This window comes from Mixophyes fleayi, chromosome 2 (genome assembly GCF_038048845.1).
Source record: "Mixophyes fleayi isolate aMixFle1 chromosome 2, aMixFle1.hap1, whole genome shotgun sequence".
In the NCBI taxonomy this organism is placed as follows: Eukaryota; Metazoa; Chordata; class Amphibia; order Anura; family Limnodynastidae; genus Mixophyes; species Mixophyes fleayi.
Window position 1 is genome coordinate 354020880 of NC_134403.1, and position 25091 is coordinate 354045970.

At 40.9% G+C, this 25091-nt stretch overlaps 1 protein-coding gene across 1 annotated transcript; it reads left to right on the forward strand.

Annotated features, from left to right (window-relative positions):
• The first annotated feature begins 311 nt into the window (after positions 1-311).
• Positions 312-19552, forward strand: USP16 (ubiquitin specific peptidase 16). The gene is made up of 18 exons (XM_075197132.1): positions 312-526; positions 5160-5230; positions 6409-6590; positions 7151-7254; positions 7610-7719; positions 9570-9757; positions 9850-9945; positions 10434-10567; positions 10992-11079; positions 11328-11409; positions 11516-11607; positions 11741-11797; positions 13261-13422; positions 14394-15174; positions 16842-16936; positions 17303-17389; positions 18816-18972; positions 19054-19552. Exons 2-18 carry the CDS (start codon positions 5179-5181, stop codon positions 19176-19178), a joined length of 2592 nt encoding a protein of 863 aa, XP_075053233.1. The 5' UTR covers positions 312-526; positions 5160-5178; the 3' UTR covers positions 19179-19552.
• Positions 19553-25091: the final 5539 nt, after the last annotated feature.

The window sequence follows — 25091 nt, forward strand, 5'->3', positions numbered from 1 at the left end:
TCCGTCACACTTCAGATTCATGGATTCGTACACTGTTTTTCAGTTGGTGGATCCTGCTGCCTGTCAACGTGTGTTTTCTGCCAATAGAAATGCAGTTTTTCTTCGTGACGTCATCACTTCTCATTCACAGATAACGCACTGCTTTTTGTCCCCACTATATGAACCATTTTGTCTGGGTCACTTTTACTGTTTTTAGTATGACTGTGGTCTTTAAGAAAATGGACGATGCCCATACTTCTCGGCCTCACAGCAGGAGACAATATGTGTGCTATCTAATACAATGTACTGTTCTCTTTTTTTCACATTGCATAGTGCTTGCTAGGCTGTGGACGGGCAGCAGTAAGCCGGTAACGTGTGTAGGAGAGGTGGCAGCTGTACAGCAGGAATACGGTGACACGTGTGAAGAGAGTACCCCAATCTCTGTTACACACAGTACCCATTATATCTGGTGTATGTCAGCTACTTGCACTGTCCCCAGTGGCTCCCTATTGACAGGAACACCATATGTCTGGAGAGACCCTTTGAGGTAGGTGGGCAGCATAATTTTCATAATAAGATAATACGTTGAAGTTAATGCATTTATAATTACTCTCACTGATTTGACTGGCATACAGATGTGCCCTCCTTTAACCTCACTGCTGTTGCTGAATGTTCTCAGGCTAAGCCTATTTCGACACTTTTTGGCACAGGCCACCATCAAGGTGAGACATTTATCTGTGCACCCAAATCACACCTTGTTATTTTCTGAAGACATTGTGTTTTGGCAGAAATAGCATTGTTGTCTTTATAACACCCGGATTTTAAAATACACTTTAGTGGAATAAAATACACCCCCACCATTCTATCACTGTTTTATTAAATATAAAGTAAAATCATTTCTTCTTACTTGATCCATTTAGGTTGGGTGGGGGCTAGGGGAAATAATCGCAAATGGTCATCTTGGGAAGCTGCTTGGCCGGCTGTTAAAGGGAGTCCCTGTCACTCCCAGTCTTAAACATTTAACAATGGTCTTTTGTAGTGAAGTTTTTATTTTTTTTGTAATAGGGATTTTCGTATTTGTGGGTGTGACGGTTGAAGAAGAAAAAAAGAATAAAGTGGGGAATGAGGGTTTGCGGTTTATTTTTTCTCTTGGTATAATGGGCAAGGGTTTGGGGACATCTTGACCATTATACTGGTGGTGCAAAGAAGGCACTCCATGGGTCCCCATCTTGTTAATCTGAGCAGAACTGCTAGCCTCTAGGAGGGAGTGGGGCAGCCGGTTCTTGCTGTCCTCACTTTCCATTGAAGCAACAGCCCTCCACTGACCAGTACAGGTTGTCTAGCACTGATGCTGGTCAAGGATTTGAGGAGGGTCTTGCTTTTACTAAAATAATGTATTTTTATTATTATTTGTATGCAGTGTACAAACAGTCCCAGCAGCCCTGTGATGTTTTCTTGTAACTGTAAAGCGCAACACACAGAGGTAGGGACTGTCTCAGACTCCAGTTTGATAGCAAGGTACTGTACAAGACCCCAGAAGTAAACAGGCCACCCAGTGGATGCGCTATGTGTTGCAGCTTGTAGGACAGGTGACAGCTCATCAGAGGTGTCCTCATCAGAATTTGAGGATAGTTAAAGAAGGACAGTTATTACATGTTTTTTTCCCAGTCTTGTTCTGCTTTTCATGCTTACTTTCCAATTGCAAAACATTGGCCCTAGTTAGTTAAAGGATGTTAGAGTGCTGTCAGTGGTTAAGTAAGAATATATACCCATGAACCCTTTTCTAGTTCCTTCACTGCACTCAACACATAGTGAACGTAATAGGATATTTTGCACTTGGCATTGGTATAATTGAGCATTATGAACAAGGAAGCCAAAGCACTTGGAAGCATTAGTAGTTGGATCTTAGGCACAAGACAGTAACCGATTATTATCACAGTTTTAAAAGCATTTGGATTTGCACTTTTTAAAGACATGACTCTCAATCACAATCCACTTCAGTTAACTGAAGTCTGTTTTTGATTCCGTTAATGTGCTAGTTGTAACAGTTCGTGAACATAGGCTATGTTGGCAGGCAAGGAAGGGATTTTTTAGTGTACATTGCTGTGAAGATCAGAAAGAACATGAAGAATAATGCTGATGCATAGCTGATGGACAGAATGATATAATACTGAGTTATTTGCTGAAAAAGTGCAAATATGTACTAAAACCATAACAACCAATCAGTCATCAGTGTACGCCACAGCGGCTATGTTTTGCATGCCTATAATATCAGGATAGATTAGGGAAAAGAAAATGTTGCAACAAGGTCACCAAATATGGCGCAAATAAATAAAAAAATCCCAGTATTAAAGCAAAACACTACATTCATAAAAGTGCTGCTTTAGCCATTGTGGGTTTCTTGCTTTCTGTTATTAACAACAAAAACATCTGTCAGTAAAGTAGTTATTTTCGACTGTTTCGGTGCTAAGTTAACAAAAAGAAAAGATAAGACTTTTTGAAGACCCTAAGTCAGGGTTTCCCAAACCCAGTCCTCAGGGCTCCCTAACAGTGCAGGTTTTCCATATCTCCTTGCTGGAGCACAGGTGTATTCATTACTGACTGAACACATTGTAACAGATCCACAGGTGGTCCTGATTATGTCACATGTGATCCAGAAGACCTGCACTGTTGGGGAGCCCTGAGGACTGGGTTTGGGAAACCCTGCCCTAAGTTGTTAAACTTTGACCTAAAACATTGATTTCCCACCAGAATGTGGGGACATATCTCTGTGTCACCATGACAGCCTGGTGTAGTACAAAGCCAGCGATACTGGCCTAGAGTGGTAGCAGTTAAAGTACTACTTCGCTGGGCCAGTCTCTGTAGTTGTGCGTATGCATCAGCCAGCTTCCTGGTGCATTAATACGCAATGGAATTTAACGCACATATTTGGGGGGAGATTCAATTCCCGGCATTGTTCTTTAGAACAATGCAGGCCGCGCACAATTACCATTAGTACGATAATTGCTGCACATGATTCCCGTCGCTACGGTAATTGCTGCACGTGATTTCAATGCTGATTTTTGCTCGCCGTTCCCCGAGCGGGTAAAAATCTGCATAGAAATTACCATAGTAACGGTATTTGTGCGCGGCCTGCGTTGTTCGAATCTACCCTTGGAGTTCCATTAAAAAAGGAAAATATTTTTTTATATTAATTTGTTAAAAATGCTTTTCTGAGAGTAACACATTTAAAAAAAAATAAAAAAATAATAATTTGATCTGCTACTGCTAACCTGGGCTGGTGGATAGCAGGACAGGTATTGTGGTGGCACAGGTACAGGCAAAGGTAGGAATTTTTGCACTAGCAGGTTTATCGCCGAAGAAAGCAATGTTGGTGCCGTTGGTAACCCTTTTATGTATCTGGTGAAAGGATAGAAAAGCCCTCTGGCAGCAATAGGGCTTTAATAATTTTGTCCCAATTTCTTAGCTGTTTACCAAATTGCCTTCCTAGAGTTAGTTTAGGTTATATATAGGTAATGTATAGTCTACTATAAATTATACGGTTATTAATTCGCTAAGGGACTATGGCCACATAAAGGCAATAGGTGACCGGCACATTCCTTTATAGAAGTCACAGAAATCTGATGTGACTTCTAATGTCGGTAATAATTTTATAATGATATTGACCTCATAAATCACCATTTATACAAATATTTGCATATTAGCGTTATTTGTGTATTGTAATCTGTTGGTGACGGTATCATAACTGTCTGTGCTCTGTGATTGTCCGCAGGTCTACCAGCCAATCCTACTTGCTTTCAGCAGAATAGGGATCCTAGCCAATCTGTGTAGATTTGTCACTTTGTTTCAATTTAACTGCAAAAACTTACATAGAAATACTTTTAATTTCTCATTGTACAGATGAACTTAATTTGAATGTCTGATTTTTTTTTATTTTGTGACTCCAGTAAAAAGCCTCTCTGAATAAATCCAGGATTAAGAAATTACTTTTGTTTATTCAAGAATTAATAACGGATAACATCTAATCTCAGGTTATCGAGCCAACGTCTGCAAGTGAAATTAAAGTAACTCAAACAGTCAGTTAACAAAGGGGTTAGCCTAAAATTATCACGTGAGGCCTATTGCAGTGTAGAATTGTTCCCACTTAATTTCTTATGGCAGTTAAAAGGGAATTCTGACATTGGACACCTCTCAAAATAAAGTAGCTCCTTCATTTATGTTAATCAGGTGAGAATCCACCCTCACTCTGATAATAGCTTCCTTCTAACTGCAGAATGTGCTAAAGAACGTGGCTCCTGTCATGTGACCTTGTTGATTAGAACTCTTGTTTGACAACCACCAGTTACAGTGAGGAGATGCCTGAAGGGGGAGGGGGGGGGGGGGTTTACGATTACCACCATTCCGACACTCAGAATTCCTGCAAAAAAAAAAAAACGAAAGAGTGAAAAAATGAAAGAGACTTACCTTGAATCCGACGCTGGAGATGACCGATGGAAACAGCATGCTGACAAGCAAGTCATTCCGATGAAAGAAGTGTGCGGCACTGCAATTTTGTGGGGTAATTTTACATCATTGCGATGTCTGTCAATCTTAATTTAAAGCGGCAATGTGGGGACCCCTAAGGTTAAATGTTTAAACACTTAACCTCACATTGCCGCTTTAAATTTACATTGACAGACATCGCAATGATGTAAAATTACCCCACAAAATTGCAGTGCCGCACACTTCTTTCATCGGAATGACTTGCTTGTCAGCATGCTGTTTCCATCGGTCATCTCCAACGTCGGATTCAAGGTAAGTCTCTTTCATTTTCTTTCGTTTTTTTTCACTGTTTCGGGTTTCTTTTGCAGGAATTCTGCGTGTCGGAATTCTCAGGATAGATATTTCGTACCCAACCCCATGTTGGGAAGTGGGGTTTTTTTGGGCATGGAAAGCAACAGTTTCCACATCTGCGTGCAGATCTGTTATTTAGTGAGAACTAAGCAAATGTGTTTTCATTTAAAGTTGTTTAAGCCGTGGGTCTGTGTCCTATGAATGTATCTACACATCCTTTCAGCCTATTGATGATGTACATCCAGCTATCTCATTATAATGATTTGTCTGATCATTTTGCACACGTATACAGCGATTCATGAAACACATAATACCTGCTGTTTTCTTTATTCCACTGTGTTTTGTAGGAAGTCTTAAAGCGGTGACATGGTAAAGAAAAGAGTGAAGAACTTGCCTGTACCTGATACTGTGGAAGCAGGTAGGTTTGTGTGTAAGATTGTGTGTTTGTAAAATCAGATGTTGGTTCTCTGAAGAGACTACAGCAGTCCGGACAGAGAGCGCTCTTAAGTTGTGGTCAGGGTGAGAAGTTGCTGTGAAGATGCTGCCGGCATTCGGATGATTGATCGCAATTCCTGCAGGCCTCCGTTGTTCAGACAAGCAGCAGTATAATTCACAGAACAACTCACCAGCAAATCGCATGCGTCTTATTTTTCAGCCTTTTCAATGTGACCTGCAGATTACTCTGCTGCTTGTGTGAACAGCAAACCGGTGCAAACATTACCATCAATCATCCTGATGTCTGGGGGTTTTCTCATACAGTGTTCCCTCCTGAGCATTTTCTACATAGAAAACTAAACTGTTTGATTTTGTTACAATTTAAAGCATAGCATTAGATAAATGATTTCTGAAAATCATTCTACTTTCTTAGGATGTTAGGATTGTCTGAGCCCTTTAAATATCCCTGCAACTCTGTTGATTCAGAATATTTTATTATTATTATTAATATTTATTTATAAGGCGCCACAAGGCATCCGCAGCGCCGTACAGAGACAATCATCATATCATGAATATCATTCAGATGCTGCTCTCTGCAAGCTATATTTTAAGATCTGTTAGTCTGCGCTGACTTGGACCAATAAACAAAGTGCACCATTAGAAGCCATTCATTTCACAGCAGATTTTGTATGTTCTCAGGTCACACAAAATAAACAATTAAAGCAAAGCATTTTCTGCATCATACAATTTGATTTACACACAACACTTCGTTTAATGTAAGTTGATATGATATCTATTGGCCAACTCCAGCAATGTGAATTGTTCGTTTTTACATGGGTAAGGAGACCATAGGATATTGCATCTAAAAGAATATTATATATCTCTGATTTTTTTTTAGCTCTGCACAAACTGAGGCGGTAGGTATAATAAAGATGTCACTATAACATTATAGAATTATAGTACATAAAAAAGACTCTGCTACAAACAATATAAGGCCACAATTCCATTCCTCCGCTTGTACACATCTTTAGTGTTTTTAGCTCTCTAACCCATGCAGCCAGCATTTTCATTAGCTGAAGACCGATTATTTGTCCAGCCCAGATAGTGGCTGCCTCCACTGTATATAGGCCACAGGAACACTGTCAGCATTGTTCTTTACAGAACCCACATGTAAGCACATCCGGAAGGGACTGGATGAAGGGGTAGTGAAGAGGGCACTGATTAATGTGGAGTGGCACGTCTGTCAGGACTGCCAGGCAGATGGCAAGGAGAATGGGAACGATGAAGAGGAGGAGTGTGGGGAAGAAGACGTGGTCTGGCTGTGTCTGAAATGTGGTCACAGGGTAAGACTCTATCCTATGTATTCCAATTATTGGCAGTGAAAGGAAGCATCATTTTCCTGACTGACAGGTGAAATCAGAAAGACAGTTGTTGTAAGCTCTTATCCTTTACACTGCATATCTGTGTGTATCTAGCAAAATGAAAACATGAGGTATTGGTTCATATTTTGCTCAAAACATTTAAGCTTGCATCCCAACATCAAGGGCACCACTGAAATCAGACCTTATTCCATAAGATATACTATATTGAGTCATCTATGTGATCTCCCAGAGCCAATAAGACCCATACAGGACACAAGATAATTATTTGTGACTTTTAAAAGAAGCTGTCATTCACATGCTATAGCAAGTCCACATTAATGATACGGTTGGTTTAGAGAGCTCTAACCACATGGTGGGATTGTATGGATGCACAATATGGATTATCTGTCCACTGCTGACTAGTGGCTCTAGCAAATGTGTAAATGGTGGAGACACACATTGTAATTCGTTGTATCCTTGTTGCAATACAGCGTATGGAAAGCAGAATCAGTTTTGTGTGTTTGGTTTTATTGTTCTTGCAGGGATGCGGCAGATATTCAGAACGGCAGCATGCCCTGAACCATTACAACACCCCGAGATCAGAGCCGCACTGTCTGGTGCTCAATGTCGGAGACTGGAACGTATGGTAATATGGTTTTCTCTTGATAAATACAACAAGACGCTGTCACTGTGACTGAATAAATGCTTTTGTGCAAAAATGACAAGTACACATCCTGATAACAACGTGCTAATTAGGACTCGTACCCGTTGTTGAGGCTGTGCTGATTTTTGTATACAAGAGGTTATATGTTCCCTGTTAACATGCTAGACTTGATATAAGGAGGTTTGGTGTCACTTATTTTCATATAATACACAAGTAATACTAATAAAAATATAAACTCTTGTAAACATCAATGTTGTCAGTTTAGTGTCCATTGAGTTCTGCCTTCACGTGACTGCAGTGTACTTGCTGATCGTTGTCTGTCTGTCTGTGCCGTTAGGTGCTACCTGTGTGATAACCAAGTTGATTGCGAGAGTTCTGGTCGGCTGCGGCAACTGACGGAATACCTTAAAAAAAAGTCCAAGTCAAACCTGAGGACTGCAAACACAGGTTTGTACATACGTGGCTGGAGAAACAGAGGATGGGTGCACAGTGCATGCCTTTAGGACTGAGAAGACCGTGTTACGATACAATAACACTTCATTATTTTAGGTACTTTTAACTAGGGTCAGAGAACTTTTTTTTTTTTCTATTCAAAACTGGTTGTACATGGTGTCATGAAGGTCTTGAAGACTAGAGAAAATGATTATTGTGTAATTAAAGCTCAATGATTTTAAACGTTTCATATCTCTCCCTCTAAATTTTTAAGCGCCATTTGAATAATAGCTAAGATATAAAAAAAAAGTGATTTTAATCACATAAAAGGATAATATGAATTACGGTGAAAGTGGAATTGAAACTAATCGACTTGACCAACTTCATCATCTGGCCAAAATTTGACCTCTGAATTAAGCTCCTCTCGGCTGATATTTTACTTTATTTAAATAAAAAACTTGAATACACCCTTATAACGAAAGCTGATCGTACACTAGACAATCACGCAGCTGGGTCTGTGTCAAGTTTTGCCATACGCGGACGGACAAAGACGTGTAGCATAGATCCAAATACCGAATGTCTGGGTCTCACAGAGCTATATTAGCATAGCCAGACCACGCCCACATACTTGGGAGGCGCGTCCATCGTCCAACCACATCTACGACATTTGATGGCTGCCCAAATTAGAACAGCAGCACAGAATATTTCAGCTCAGCCAACTACTACGTGTTCATGTGTAAATAAGTCTGAAGTGGGAAGGGGGACACCAACATCTAGCCTAACAGCAGAGTAATGATATTAGGCTTCAGGAAGATTGTGGTATGAGTTGTACCTCTATATAAAACAAGGTTCTTGACATCTGACTGTTACTGCTTTTGTATTGTGCCTTCTATATAGCATACTTCCCATGAAATTATAGATTTGGAACAGGGAGTCCAAAAAGGAGTTGTGGTCATATCTTGCTAGGGACATACCAAGTCCCCTAAGGTCGTGTCTAACACTGAAGTGCTAGGCCACCGCCAAACCTTTCCCTTAAATCCATTGTCAGTGGCAGGTAGGTGGGGCACCGACCCACCGAGAAGAGTGGGGGGCACTGCCTGTCACTCTGGACGGAGATACAGTCCCCTCGAATAAGGACTGTCCCGCCTAAAACAGGACATTAAATCTGCCCAGTTAGTAATACGGCTGAAAAGGTTAGTGTACCAGTCTTATACACGCAATAAGCGTCAGACAAAAATGTAATGTATTAAAAGCAGCCACATGGTTTTGGTGGAAGGTCTATATTTAAATGTTTATGTGTACTTCCTGCCTCAGGCTTCAGTGATGTCACTGCATTCTAGTGAGTTATTGGTTCGGCCAATAAAATGTCTGCCTCCAGTGTATGTAGGTGAGGGGTACAATTAAAGTGATTTATGGGCGGCCTTATCTTTTAGAATAGCAGTGTGACCTTTTATTTATGTTAATGATTTGTATTTAGATTGATTTTAGAATATACATTGTAGCACATACTATAAACAGTGTTTAAACCTTTACAGTATATGTTGTTGAAATGTAGCTTTGAGCTAAATCTGGATATTAAGATGCTTTCCAAAATTGAATCAGAATTTACACTGCAATTAGCACTAATCTTTAGTTTACAGAGAAGGAATATTCAACTTTGTGTGGTGCTGTAGGAAATAAGTATATGTTCTATGTAACTTTAATGTAAGAAAGAAAACTACTGGTGCTTTCCTTTCCTTCCGTTACTCAGAAGCAATGGTGCTTTCACTGTATAACATTGGTAAATGTACTACATAGTGTTTATTGGAACATAACTGACAGCTGACGTCATGCTTTTTGTTTTTCCATAAAAAAATTGCCATCAGAACAAAATGTGTGCAATTCTGAGAACACTCAGAACACTCCGGGGAATGAGGTGCATCAAACAGCTGAAGATACCAACAAGATAACTAAAAGGGACGAAACGCCCAACACACTTAATGAGGGCAAAGAAGTCGCTGTTAAAGGACTTAGTAACTTGGGAAACACTTGTTTCTTTAATGCTGTGATGCAGGTAATTATATGTATATGTCCAAATGCCACATGACTAGCAGTGTAACTTTAGCACCAGTAATATTATAATGGTTTTTGTATGTCTTCTATAAGAACTTGTCACAGACGCCTGCGCTGCGAGAGCTTCTAAATGAAGTGAAACTTCCAGGAAAAATTGTAACCGTCCAAGTGCCTGATTCTTCTGAACCAGTGAGTGTATCAATGTCACTATCAAGGTCCACTTTACAGAAGCTTTGTGTCCTTTGTCTTTTTGTATTCTATAAAATGAAGCGCCCCTCCCTCCAGCTAGTTCTGTATTATAGTGAAATAGTGAATGTATGTTTGGGTCAGCACAGTGGCTCAGTGGTTAGCACTTCTGCTTCACAGCGCTGGGGTCATGAGTTCAGTTCCTGATCATGGCCTTATCTGTGCGGAGTTTGTATGTTCTCCCCGTGTTTGTGTAGGTTTCCTCCAGGTGCTCCGGTTTCCTCCCACACTTCAAAAACATACTAGTAGGTTAATTGGCTGCTATCAAATTGACCCTAGTCTCTCTCTGTCTGTCTGTGTGTATATTAGGGAATTTGGACTGTTGGCTCCAATGGGGCAGGAACTTATGTGAGTTCTCAGTACAGCGCTGTGGAATTAGCGGTGCTATATAAATAGCTGATTATGACGACTACATGTACTTGTGTTTCCAGTCACACCGAGAGGTGAAGTTGGAGCAACAACCGGGACCCCTGACTTTGACCATGTGGCAGTTTGTAACTGAGATGCAGGAGACTAAAAAAGGAGTCATAACCCCCAAAGAGCTCTTCTCTCAGGTCTGTAAAAAGTGAGTATGTCCCAGGGCTGCCAAAATACTATATTACATTACATTAGTCGGTTTTAAGGACATAGCAGAAAAATCTGCATGTCTAATACATTTCTATTACTTTTATTATAGCTTTAGTATTTACCTTCTGGTAGACCAGGAAGTGAGAAACAGGTGGTAAAAGACCAATACATCCTGGATATAATGCCATGTAATCACTAGCACTCACCACTAGAGGCATTGTTATATTTATAATGCTGTCTCAAAGCAAGAAAGATGGGCATGCTTGTCATCCTTCACTAAATTATATTCATGGCGTATTGTGTTGTATACCTTGTACTTACATTTGCGTCATAAGTGGATTCACTTGAGGGCATTTTAATTGTATTTGTAGCTTCTTTATAGTTGACTGTGAGCATTGTGTGTGCATTGTATATCCTTATAGAGCTGCACAATTCAGAGGGTACCAACAGCAAGACAGCCAGGAGCTTCTCCGCTACCTTCTGGACGGCATGAGGGGAGAGGAGATCCAGGTATTAATTCAGTGTCCACTAGGGTTGTGTTCTCCGACTTATATCTAGGCTCATTTACAACTGGTTATACCAATATTGTGATCACAGATCTGATCCAAGTTCTTGTGTTTGCTGAAGGTCAGCATAAAATACGGCTGCTGGTGGAATAAGTCACCAGTGGTGACTGCTAGAGAACCCATGTCTGACCATGGTCTGTCTTCTCCTTTTATGTTTTATACTGGGTTTTTTTTTCCCCGTTATACTTCTAGAGAGTAAGTTTGGCAATTTCCAAAACATTACAAGACGCTTCGGAGAAAATAGATGAAGATGAAATGAAAAAGATTATTAAAGGTATCGTGTATTTTATTGTTTAGTTCCTTGTTTCCCTGGTTAATGTCCACTAGGACAGTGTAATAACCTGTATAAAGTGTAATAGTTTTATCAACTTTCTGTTTAGATTGTGAAAAAAGAAGAGCGATCCCAAACTTTGTCGATCGCTTGTTTGGAGGCGAGTTAACGAGTACGATAATGTGCGAGACGTGTCACACGGTACGTTCAGTCTTCTGCACTTTAAGGTTTCTCCATCAATACATGAACATTAAGTAGTGCAAACATTAACAGCGCATTAGCATATGTAGGAGTAAATCGGCCAATTTAAAAAAAATATTGTTTTTATTTTAAGGTATCCTTAGTCCGAGAGCCTTTTCTTGACCTTTCTCTTCCTGTCCTGGATGATTCGGTAAGAAACCTTTTGATTTGCAATGAAATACTCTTAAAGACATTCTTTGAGTACTAGAACGTTTGTACTTCTATCATCGAAGGTCTGTATTATGTGTCTTAAATTTGATTTTAATAATGTAATCTTATGTATTATCATCAAAAATTATGCGAGTGGACTCTGGAAGCTGGTTTTAAATACAATAACAAAGAAAATTTTCTGGGAACAGATACAGAAATGCAGTAAAATATAACTGACAGGACGGGCTTACTGTGCCGCCCTGTCTGGGTAAGGTGGTTTTACAGAATTATCTTGGGGTTCCAATTCCCGCCAGTAGCCTGATGTTACTGACCGCTCCTGCTGGTGTTACTTGGCCAACAGATACATGCCCACTGCACATTATTTATAGGAGGCTAATTGCTGCCACCACCAGGCTCCTTCACCGGCACTTGGAACTGGTTACTTCTGGGAGTTGTGTATAGATGCTGCAGCACCTCTTTGGTCGCTGTGAACGGTTACTTAGGATCAGGACTGCAGGTTACAGGTAGAGTGTTGACTCCGAGTTCTGGGTTCAACAAAGGACAGCCAGGGATGCATTAGAGCAGGGGTAGGCAACCTGCGGCTCTCCAGGTGTTGTGAAACTACAAGTCCCAGCATGCTTTGCCAGTAGATAACCAGCAGAGAGGTGGCAAGGCATGCTGGGATTTGTAGTTTCACAACACCTGGAGAGCCACAGGTTCCCTACCCCTGCATTAGAGGGTTGGCTCTTATCTGTTGGTTACAGGAATTAGGCTGATAAAGCAGGATCTGTAGGAGCTGTTAGACACCACTAGTGATGGGGCTTTGCTGTCCTTCTATATTTACACACTTTAGCAGGGGGTAATCCAGCCCCCTTTGTCTGTAATCAGGCAAGGTTGATTCACTTATCACTGACCTGCCACCCCCCCCCCCCCACCTCCATTCCAATTTTGTGAGACCCTTTTTTTCTGCGCCGCATGGAACGTGGATGACAAATGGTGACCCCTTGTGGATCACAATCTATCGGTTTCATGTCCCTTAGTCACGCCCAATAACCGCTCTACTCCTGTGTTTCAGGATTGGGCTTCATTTAGTAAAATCCACCTGGAAGGTACAATTTAGCAGCGATGGGGTAACGTGACCTTCACTTCTTATATTCCTCCTCTTTATTGAAACTGACATGTAGGTAAATACAAGAAACAAAAATAAAACCTATTTGCACACAACTGCAAGAAAAACAGTTATTTTTAAAACTGTTGCTAATGATGTAATTGGATATTACTAATGATTCAGTAATGCATAAAACAATGGTGCCTTTATCACAAGTGACCACTAGATAACATACCACCCCTTGTCTCTAGTGAGGTGTAGACATCAGTGCTCAGATATTTAAATTCCCCCCCCCCCCCTCTCCTAATGCTGGATCTCCTAGTGTCTCCTAATGCTGGATCTAATGTGTGTTTTAGCCTGCAAAGAAAAACAACACAAAAGCATCAAAAATGGTCTATGAAAAGAATGCAGATGATGATGATGACGACAGCTATGTAAAAGAGAGGAATGACGTCCCGCCAGGAGGAAGTAAACACCTTCAAAAAAAGGCAAAAAAGCAAGCAAAAAAACATGCCAAGGTTAGCGACCTGGAATCTGGGCGTTAGAGTTTTTATTACATATCCTGAAAGTGAACATCTGGTTATTGTCGGTTACGACCCATATTTGCTTATCTGAGCATCAGCTTTCATAAATGTTCCCCAATGGGGAGAAAGTGTGACACAGAGGGGGGGAATTAAATTGACCATGAGGTCCCACCGGACATCACCTCGATGTACGGATGCGCATGTAGCCGACCAACAAGGTACATAATCTCCGCTAATTTTCCCTCTGATCTCTATGGGACGCAAGGTAAAAATGAGCAGAGATTTTACTAAAATCTCAGGCGCTATGTCTGTGTGAGGGGGACACGTTCCGGAGATGCCTCGCGGCCAATTGAAATCCTGCCCTGAGAGATTGACATTAGCAACATTTGTAACACTAACCAAAACAATCACTATAGGACCTCATAGCCACTGACATTAATTACACGCATTTGCTAACATCTTCAGTGCTAATTCAAAGCATGTAAACCGGCCCAAAAAATAAAACCTATATTTTGGTCCTGTTGGGTGCGTTGTATGCGTCTTTCTGAGCGCATTGTGTTCCATTCACTTGCAGTTATCGCAAGTAAACACATGAGGATAACCTAGGTGATCTTCAGGGACCTTTAAAAATGCTCGAAACAAACGCATGTAAATACATTTGCTTTTGACATGTGTATGGCACTCATGTTTGTTTTTTAAAGCAACATCTGTCGGTATGAGGCTTAAAGAACAAGAAAACGATACAGGGGCAAAGAGACAAAAATACGGGGTAGATTGTTTCATTATTGTTGTATAAATCAGTATTGTGCAACTCCGAGTAAGCCGGGGATTTCAGCAGTTATAGAATTTTAACATATACACAACATTAAGACACAATATGAAAGATAACCCTGGTTTAATATAGCTTACAATATACATTTGTTAGTAGCTGAAAACAAAAAAGATACTATACTTTTATTACACAGATTCAACGTCGACAGCAAAAAATACAAGATAAGACGGTGGTCCTCAGTGATCACGTGAGCCTTCCTGATGATGAAGAATCCAACAACAACACGATCGATAACAACGAGCAGCAAGAGAAAATCTCAACAGATGGAATTTCCTTACATGAAAACGATAACATAGATGTGGAAAAGACTGAGGAAGATCTAGAACAACTGGAAAATAGCAAGGAATTGTGTATAAATAATCTGACAAACAATGCTGAAAACCCAAGTCATGAAGCTGTAGGAAATCTGGAAGATGGTTGTGAATTGAGTCCAAGAGATCTAGATAACAATCAAGCAGGCTCAGAAGATCAGTTAAATAATTGTAAATCAGTCAGCGAAACCATTGAGGTCCTAGAAGATGCAGATAACGGACAGGAGAACGTGGATAACAGTGAGGATAAAGAGGAGACTTTAGGTGTATCGGAGAGTCCTCAGGCAGAAGATGACAATGTGGTCAGTCGACTAACGGAAAATATAAACCGGCTCAATTTGAGCTCTGACCTTGAACCCAGTGACATTGAGATTGAAATAATAGATGAACCTCCATGCACACAAATCTACGAGGTGGTGAACGAAGACCCCAAAACGGCCTTTTGCACCCTCTCGGACAGAAAGGAGCTCCAGTTAGACGAATGGTCGGTCCTCAGTTGTCTCTATCAGTTTACTCGCAAGGAGAACCTGGTGGGCAATAACCAGCTGCTCTGTAATACCTGCACACAGAAGCAGGCCAAGGCCATAAAAAATAATGCTAAAGGTAAGGAAACCTAAAATGTATCCACCATCAAGGTTTTACATCCAAACTCACAGTACTTCCTACCTTTTCTTCTGCCTCTTCCCCTTCCTTCCCCTTCCATTATCCTTATCCTCCGTTCCTCCTTCTCTCCCTCTCTCCCCCGTGTGTCTCTCTGTCTGTCTACCCCACCTCTTAGATTGTACGCTCCTTTGAGCAGGGTCATCTCTCCTCCTGTCTTCACCACTTTTAACTCTGCTCTCCAGCTACCTAGCCCTCCTCCTCGAGGACCCTCTTCCTCCCCGTCCCCTCTCGCCCCCTCCTCCCCCCTCTGGGGGTTTCCCTGTCATCCGTGCCCTCCCTTTTGGGCTCCGTCGTATGCGGACCTTCCCCTCTCCCCTCCCCCGCCTCTCTAGCTGTGCTTTGAGCTCACTGAGTTACTGTGCTTATTGTTTACTGTACTGTGCTGTCTCACCTCGTATTGTAATTTCGTTTGTCCCTGTACGGCGCTACGGACACCTAGTGGCGCACTATAAATAAAAATTAGTAATAATAATAATAATAAATACGTTGTACATAATCTTCCTTACAGGCATATTTGTAAAGTAACAAAAGAACCCAAAATGACTTGTTTTTAGATCATGACTTTGACACTGTTATGTAAGATCATTGGCCATGGCCCTGTGGGGAATTTGCCAATCTACACAGCATTTTTGTTAATGATTAGATGGCAAGAGTGTTACTATGTGAGGAGTATAGTGACTTTATGTACTACCCCACTGTGAAGTAAGATTGACAAATTCTTCCTTGGTTTCAGAAAAAGGAAGGGACTGATAGAATCATGGACAGTTATTTAGATCAGTAATACGGTATATTAATTTAACCCTATTGATGGTAGTGGGTCTATCTGCTCGTTAAGACTGTAAATCTGTATGAGCTAATGAGAGGTTTCAACGGACCGCATGCTGCAAGAACACCGGTGGTGTTGGGCAGTTGGCTCAAAATCGCAGCCTGTGGTCCAAAAACAAGCACTAAACCTTATGATAATAACCTGGTCAGATCCTTAACAGCCGTAGCTGGAAGATGACCACTATCGGCTAATGTGTGCTGTCATCTTCTCCCAGCACCAGCAGGCCCCAGTGTAAGAACCCTTCTACAAATTGCACGTTTCACCTAATCTCTAAGTATAAAGGGTGAATTAGGGGTACTTAGGGTGAATTCTAAGTCTGAGTAACAGTCTTGCAGTCCACTAGGTAACACATATCCTGTGTAATCGGTGGGTTCAAATACAAGTTGGTCTGTTTCCAGGTTCATAGCTGACATATGTTTTGCTATTTGTGCTTCATATCCTGGATAAGGCAACTTATTCATTATCCAAGAACAGATGTATTTTAATATGAGGAGTGGAAGAAATAAAATGAATAAACCTATAGGTAAATGTACAACATGTTAGTATCTGCCATGGTACTGGGGACTAATACATAAACATTTGGGAAGTTCTAAGACACCGTCTTTCTATTGGATCACTCTGTATTTGGAGTTTAGTTAAAGTCTTTGTCAAACGTGGACTTATACATCATAGTTTTGCAAGGAACATTCATCCCACCAGTAAAATATACAGGATTTGTGTAATTATACTTGTATGTCTATTATTGTAGCATTCACAGGTGTTTGTGGGTTTTTATATTCAGGTGATAAGAAGTTTGTGTACACCAATGCCAAGAAACAGATGTTGGTCTCTTCTCCGCCTCCCATCCTGACTCTTCATTTAAAGAGGTTTCAGCAGGTAAATCCCCCGCCGGGTTCCTGTGCAGGTCTCAGCTTCTTTCTGGTCAAGCTGTTATGTATAGGAAACAAGCCTAATTTAGTGTAATAATATTGTAAGTGTGGTTATTTTCTCTCTCCATTGGTGGGCATGGCACTGAGTTTTATAGGCCCTGCCACTAGGAAAATGGATAAAATCAACTCCTCCTCCCCAGGCCATAATTCCAGTGTTATCTCTGCGTCCAAACCTTTTATTTTTGTAAAATCCTTTACCCAATAGATCTTTTGCCTGAATTGTTTTGGTTATAAAATTGTAACTGCAAGTTGCGTTGACTTTAATGGTAAGATTTTGATGTGTTTTTGTTTCAATTTTTTTGGTAATCCCTAGAACGGTTTCAATCTCCACAAGATCAATAAGCATATAAAGTTTCCAGAGGTGATTGATCTGGCTCCATTCTGTACCGTCAGATGTAAGGTAAGTAGGTGGCAGCCACCATAGGAGTCTTGTGTTCGTTTGGCCTACAGAGAGCTAATTCTACCACACCGGTTAAATGGAAATGCATGGAATAAAACTTGTTAGTTTAGCAGTATAAATGTATAGTTGTAACAATTCCCATTAAGCCAATGTAGCAAAAATTAACTTAGGTTATCACTGAAAGTATAACGTAGTGCTCTCACCCTATTGGGCTGCCTGTGTACATACTAAAGCAAGTCCTAAAGCCAAACTAAAACTGCAGCCACAACAGGGAATAGAGGCTAATAGGTGTAGCTGAGTGGCGGTATTTAAATTATCATGTGTATCAGATGTGTTTGTTAAGTTTGTGAATGGGGTGAAAGTTGTGGATTTCAGTCAAGAAAGTAGAAGAAGGGGAAAAGAAAGGTATTAGATGGGTAGACAGCCATCATCTTGGCATCTTATTTTATTCATACGGTGCCACAGAATACGCAGTGCCGCACAACAAAAAATGAATAGAACAAAATACAGATAAGTAAGGGCTAAGAGAGACAATAGTATATGTAAAATGACAAGAGACTATAGAGAAGCAACTACATAAGAAGAAACAACTAGAACAAAGGAAACATTACAAGGCGGTAGAGGGGCCAAACTTGTGACATTGAAGAGGTTTAGGGTAGTAAACGGAGACAATAGAGGTGGAGTGAAAGGGGGAGGTGGAGCATGAGGAGAGAATTGTCTTAGGATGGGGCTGAGTAGGCAAATGTCAAATACGGAAGATCCACCTCATGGATTTTGACATTGTTGCTGCAATCCCCACTTTCGCGGCCTATGGGCTGCCTGATCTCTTTAAAAGTTGAGTGGGTAATGTACTGAGCATACAAGGAAGATCATATTACTGAAAGCCCTTTCCTCTGTAAAGTGTGATACGTATCTAATTACAGGAGGGAAAAACAAAAAGTATGTTGCTGTATTGATCTCACTAAAATAATGAAAAAGATTAAAAGAGAAGGTAAAGAAACTCCTTTATTGTAAATATGTAAATAAGCTGCTTCATATCTGGAGCACTTTTGGGTATGTCATTTACATAGCACGCTTAAGTCAATGAATTAACCACTAAGTAGCCAGAGCAAGGCAATTGCTAAGGAAGGATGCCCGCTTCAGACAGACTGTTGTCTACCTTTAGAGCTCATTAGTTTATGCTACAGGATTTCTGCTTAGCATCTATAGCGCTTTCCAGGTAGCCTCGCAGAAACAGTAGAAAGGGTTAGGGTGCAACACTCCATTTCTGAATATAGGATTTCTGGGAAACAAATTTACAGAATTATTCTGACATTCATCTTCCTATTGTTTTGTTGTTTGTTTTTTTATTTTATTTTAAAGGAGGATGTTTTGCATACTAGTACCCACAAAGCTGTGTAGCTATTGTCGATATTGTCATTCACAGACTATCTCTGACGGAGACTGTAGATTACTGTACTCCTTGTATGGAGTGATTGAACACAGCGGCACCATGCGCTCCGGACACTACACCGCTTATGTGAAATCACGGATCCAAAACCCTAACTTGGGTGACCTAGTACTTCGGGGGGTACTTCCTGAAGGTAAGGGATTGTCTTTATAGATTGTTCTGGATGCACCGATCAGTAAGATATATATTTACTGTCCTTTTTCTCCCCGTGCAGTGTCCAATACAGAACCGTCGCTGGGTCATTGGTACCACATCAGCGACAGCCACATGCAAGCCGTGCCAATTACCAAAGTGCTCAGCTCTCAGGCCTACCTCCTGTTCTACGAGAGGATACTGTAATAAGAGTATTATTGCCTATCATGATCTAAATTGCCAAGGAATATTTATTTTAATCGAACTCTTAAAGAGCACCCGTCGCCTACGCACAATGAAGATTGCCCCTTGTGAATTGATAGACTGAATCTTGTTGCAGCGCACAATGGCGGTATCCACAGTGTAGGCGACTGGTCCATGTTCATTGTTTTACAAAACTATATTAAATAATGTGAAATATGTATATAAGCGCAGTCATAGCAATTTTTATCTTTGAATGACCAATTCAGGTGTCTGCATTAACCCTGATCATTGTCCATCTATACTTATGCAATAAATGATGGCAAGGCTGAGTACAAGCCATGCCTTTGTTGAATAAACTTTCCTGATAGTAAAATGAACCATTCAGTGCTATCTTGATTTTTCACTGCAGTTTTTTTTTAAAGAATTAACAAAATATTGGAGTATTTCATCCCAAATGACATCCCCCAGAAAACGGACTATTTCTAAGATGCTGATACGTGACAAATGATTATTCACCTTCAAACTTGCATTGATGTTACTAATCATTCTCTTTTGTAGTTTTTGTCAGTCTGTACTGACATGGAAATTACTAGTCAGTCCATAAGAGTTCAGTCTTCTGAGTACGGGGGATGATGCAAAGAACTTCATTTATCATGAATATCAAAAGTCTGTAATCATTAATATTTATTTTAAATCTGTATCTCCTTAACTAACCAGGCTAAAGTAAAGGGTGGTATATAAATACAAATTAAAGATTATTATTATTACTATTTATATAGCGCCACTAATTCCGCAGTGCTGTACAAAGAACTCACTCACATCAGTCCCTGCCCCATTGGAGCTTAGTCTAAATTCCCAGACCGACAGACAGAGACACAGACAGACAGACTAGGGTCAATTTGTTAGCAGCCAATTAACCTATGTTTTTGGAGTGTGGGAGGAAACCGGAGCACCTGGAGGAAACCCACACAAACACGGGGAGAACATACAAACGCCTCACAGATCAGGCCAATGTCGGGAATTGAACTCATGAACCCAGTGCTGTAAGGTGGAAGTGCTAACCACTGAGCCACCGTGCTGCACTGATATGAGAACACCTTTGCACCTCTAAGGCTTCCTTGACAAATAGTGGGGTAAAGCTAAGGAACCAATGGGAGCATAGACAAGGCCCAACAACCCTAACACTACAGCAGTGATGGGCAAGCTGATACACTTTGGGGGATGCATGGTACGGCCCTTTAACTTTCAAAAGGTCTGCACATTACCCTTATTCTCAGAATTAAGTTAAAACAATACATTTACTCAAAGAAAGAGACACTTATCTGTAATATCTCAGCAGTGATGTTAAACAAGTGTTATGCGCTATAACAAACAAATCTGACTATGAAGCAGCTGGGTAAAGGCTCGAAGGGCCACATGCAATCTCGGGGGCCCTTGTTGCCCATCACTGCTGTACACATTCCCTGGAGGGATTGAATAAGTGGGAATGTCTCAGGCCACGAAATCAGGAAGGAAGTGGAATTGCCAATGCTCACAGTTGTGCTATTAACCAGGGACACCAGCTTAATACGGGGTAGATTAAATAAACCTCAAAAGGAAAAGTGGAGATGTTTCCTGGAGCAACCAGATTCTAGTTATCATTTATCTAGATAAATAGTACCTAGAATCTGATTGGTTGCTACGGGCAACACATCCACTTTACCTTTTTAGAAGTTTTAGTAAATCTACCACTAGAGATCCATTTTAACTGCGTTCACAAAATAGTGATGTATATCCACTACACTTCTTCATAGACTAAAGATAGAGCAAGCTACCTTCAGGATTGGTCCGGCATATGCATAAAGTGTAGTGACTATATGCATAGTGATTCACCACTGTTTTGAGAAAAAGTGGATAATTGGTTCCTATTTCCAGACATGACAATGATCTAGTTCCATTGATTTGTAATATATTTTATACAGCAATTTTCTGACTGTACTAGTACTTATTGCAACTATACATTCTTTTTGCAACAATACTACTTTTCACGCTTTGGAAATTATATTACGTTTAAATGGTATTTACATTTTTTGCAGTTAAAGCAAAATATGAAATCTGAATACTTTTCCATTCATCTAATTGAAGTTAAGTCCTCCAAACAGATTTGTCTGTGAGGTCAAAGAAACATAGCGTTTTAGTATTTTCTAAGTCTTGTGAATAACCATATGTAATCCCATACATTGTTGAATTCTTTTACTATCTAAGTCCCCACCACCATTGCTGAGACTATTCCGTGGCTCTATCATCCTTTCTCTAAAAACATCCACTCAACTTTTAATCTTCCTCCAATATCAAAATGTTTTCCTTTTAAGAAAACCTTATTTTTAATACTGCTTTCCTGAACTCTATTAATATATTTGAATGTCTTTATCATTTATTATCTTTTATTTATGAGGTGTACAGTGTTGTAAACAGTAAGACACATAACTGCACAATAAGAGGATTTTTTTACTTACAGTAGAATCCATATCTGAGTCCATTGGGTGACACTGCGACAATGGGATATAGTAGGTTGAATTGGAACCAGGGCACTTTAATTCTTAAACTATTGAAGGATAGCGCCTCCCCATCTTCAGTTTTATAACAAAGACCAGAAGCCAGGGCTTAACGAGGCGTAACAACAGACAGCCAAAGAGTCAGCGCAGGGGGAGGAGAGCACTGTCCCCCATTGGCGTCAGAGAAGAGAGGATTTTTATACTCATGATAAATCCGTTTCTCTGATTCGATCTGGGGGACACTGCTACCATGGGGTTGTGTGAGGGGAGTGGAGTTTGGCACTTAACTAGTTAACTTGTTAATGTATCGTGTTGACAAACCCCTCCCCTATGCAACCCCCCTGTAGCCTCTTCAGTTTAAGTATAAAGTCCCAAGAGGAGCCAACCAACCAAAGAGCAGAAGGGAGGGAACACAGTGTCCCCCATATGGAATCAGAAACGGATTTATCGGGAGTATAAAAATCCTCTTCTCTCTTTCATCCTATCTGGGGTACACTGCTACCATGGGGACGTTCTAAAGCAGCCCCCTTAATGGAGGGACCACTCTGACAGCCTGGCACGTAGAGCAATACGCCCAAAACTAGCGTCTTGATGCAAATACAGTGAATTGATAAAATTTTGTAAAGGTACGGACCGAGGACCAAGTGGATGCTCTGCCTAACTGGTCCGCCGAGGCCCCGTTTTGCGCAGCCCAAGACGCCCCCGCTGAACGGGTAGAATGGGCAACAAAACGATCTTGAACAGGTCGGTTAGCATTGATATAAGCCTGCTTAATCGTCGATGTAAGCCATCTAGCAATTGATTGCTTGGAGGCCGGCCATCCTCGTTTTGATAAGTCAAATAAAATAAAGAATCCGTGCAGCGAATCTTTGATGTCCTATGGACATAGATTCGGAGAGCTCTGACTCCATCCAGAAATTCCATAGATCCTGTTCCAGACACTTGTGGATCGTCCGTGAACATCATCACCACTATTTCCTGGTTAACATGAAAACCGGGAACCACTTTTGGCAGGTAGGTAAGAACTGTTCTGAGAACCGCCCTATCATTGTGAAACATAAGATATGGTTCACGACATGAGAGAGCACCCAGTTCGGAAACTCTACGAGCTGACGCAGTAGTTAGTAGAAACGTAACTTTCCATGTTAAGAACCATAACTGCAGTCTCTAATGGTTCAAAGGGAGGTCCTTGAAGCATATTAAGGACCAGATTAAGATCCCAGGGTGTTGTGGGCAAAACATATGGAGCCTGAATATGCAGGACTCAGTGTAGGAATGTCCTGACGTCAAGTATGTCTGCCAAGCGAAGGTGTAAAAACACTGAAAGGGCTGAGATCTGCACTGTTAAGGACCCCCAGGCAAAGGCCCTTATCCAGGTCATCCTGGAGAAAAGCAAGAAACCTTGAGAGGCGGAAGGAAGCCGTGTGGCAGGTTTGGCTCTCACACCATCTAATGTAGGTACGCCAGATACGGTGGTAAATGCAAGCAGAGACTGGCTTTCTAGCATGAAGGAGGGTGTCCACTACACGCGGAGAGAACCCTTTGGACCTCCAAGGCTCGCCATCAACAGCCATGCCGTTAAAGTCAGCCGAGGTAAGTCCTCGACTGAATTTAATGATGGAATGGTCCTTGTAGAAGGTCTTCTTGAAAAGGTAACCAAAGACCATCAACAGAATTTCTGCATACCAGCTTCTCCACGGCAAAGCTAGAACCATCAGTATCTTTGGCAGTCCGCCCTGCTTGACTCTTCGAAGGACGCGGGGAATCATGGAAATTGGAGGGAACAAGTTCCAGGGCATTGTCATTACACAATGGCCACCGCCAGAGTCTCTCTTGCTGGACCTTTCAGTTGTGACGAGATGCCATTAGGTCTCTGGTCTTACGATGGGGACCCCCAGATAGAGACTGGAAGATCTCCAGCTGCAGAGATAATTTCCCCAGCAGAATTGCATGCTGGTTTAGATGCTTTCCAGCTCTGGATGTAATTATGGAGATAACTCATTTTCCCCCTTCATCCTGTTCCCTCATGGGATATTAACCTCATACTTCCTGCCCCTCAGGAAAGTCCTTTTGAATATTCCCTCCTGGCCGTTTTACTTACATCAACAACGTAAATTGTTTGCCATGTGGGCAGGGTTGTCCGGAATTTTTTGTCTAAGGTGGTCTTGTTTTCACATTCACAATAATCTGGAGACCTCCATCCCTCTTCTGTTCCAATCCATAGATTGCAAGCTTGTGAGCTGGCCCTTCTTACCTCTACATATGTATGCATTACCCAGTATTGTTTTATTACGGTTTGTTCCCAATTGTAAAGCGCTATATAAATAAATGTTGAATCCCACCTCCCTGCATGTGGAAAAAGCTTAATATCTTGGATATAGGCTGGTACACATCTATTTGGATAAGATGGGGGCAGGTGGACTCCCTCCTCGTACTTTTTCAGTATCAGGCAAGGCAGCTTCTGCCCAGTCCACATCACATGAAAGCAATCAGTCATCCCTGGATACAAAGACTTGGGCTTAATGCCTTTGCAAAGGGAGTACTTTATCATCCATGCACACCTTCACAAGATTCTATTGTTTCAATGCCACGGTCTCAGCTGCCCTATTAGCATTGGAAATATAAAATCCCATTATCAGTGGTATTAACGTTTGTAATTTTTGGGCAAATTGGGATAGTTTGTTTTTCCCAATGATCTTTATGCTATTGATTATCTCCACTGTCTACTTTTCTATTTATTTTCCATGCAAATTTCTTTGTTACCCTTGAATATAAACAATAGATATGTTGTAGACAAGGTACAGACCAAAGACTATATGTTTTATCCAAGGCCGATAAAAAGATGTCAGACAAGTGTAGTTTACCTTTGTGAATTCACATGACCACTCGTCACAAAGGCTCTTATTGGAATACTAACGAGGTGCTGCTTGAGTTGCTCGTCATATATTCAATACATTATAGACAGTGTTTAAATCTAGTCAGGTTTTGGTTTTCATGACACCTTACCGCAGTGTTTGCTAACCTGTGGCCCTCTAGGTGTTGTGAAACTACAAGTCCCAGTATGCTTTGCCAATATATAGCAGCTTATTGCTGGAAGGGTATGCCGAGACTTGTAGTTTCACAACCCCTGGAGTGTCACAGTTCAGCCAACACTGCCTTACCACAAAGGACATTAATAAGTTCTAAATTAAGTTTTACTACAAAAATGTTATGTATTTTCCAGAATCGTCCCTACCACTTTTGGCTCCACCCCCCCCCCCCCCCCCCAAAAAAAAACGGTTATCAAAATGTACTAATGGTTTACACCAACTCTTCAAGCTGCCATGTTAATCAAAGGATTGAAGAAAAAAATAAAACTACATACAAAATAATTCTAGTAAAC

What these genes read in the sequence shown, in the direction of transcription:
- USP16 (XM_075197132.1), top strand. Translation starts at nt 5,179, where the DNA reads ATGGTAAAGAAAAGAGTGAAGAACTTGCCTGTACCTGATACTGTGGAA. An exon ending in CCTGAGGACTGCAAACACAG is followed by an intron (nt 7,720 to 9,569) that starts GTTTGTACATAC and finishes AATTGCCATCAG; the next exon opens with AACAAAATGTGTGCAATTCT. An exon ending in AATGAAAAAGATTATTAAAG is followed by an intron (nt 11,410 to 11,515) that starts GTATCGTGTATT and finishes CTTTCTGTTTAG; the next exon opens with ATTGTGAAAAAAGAAGAGCG.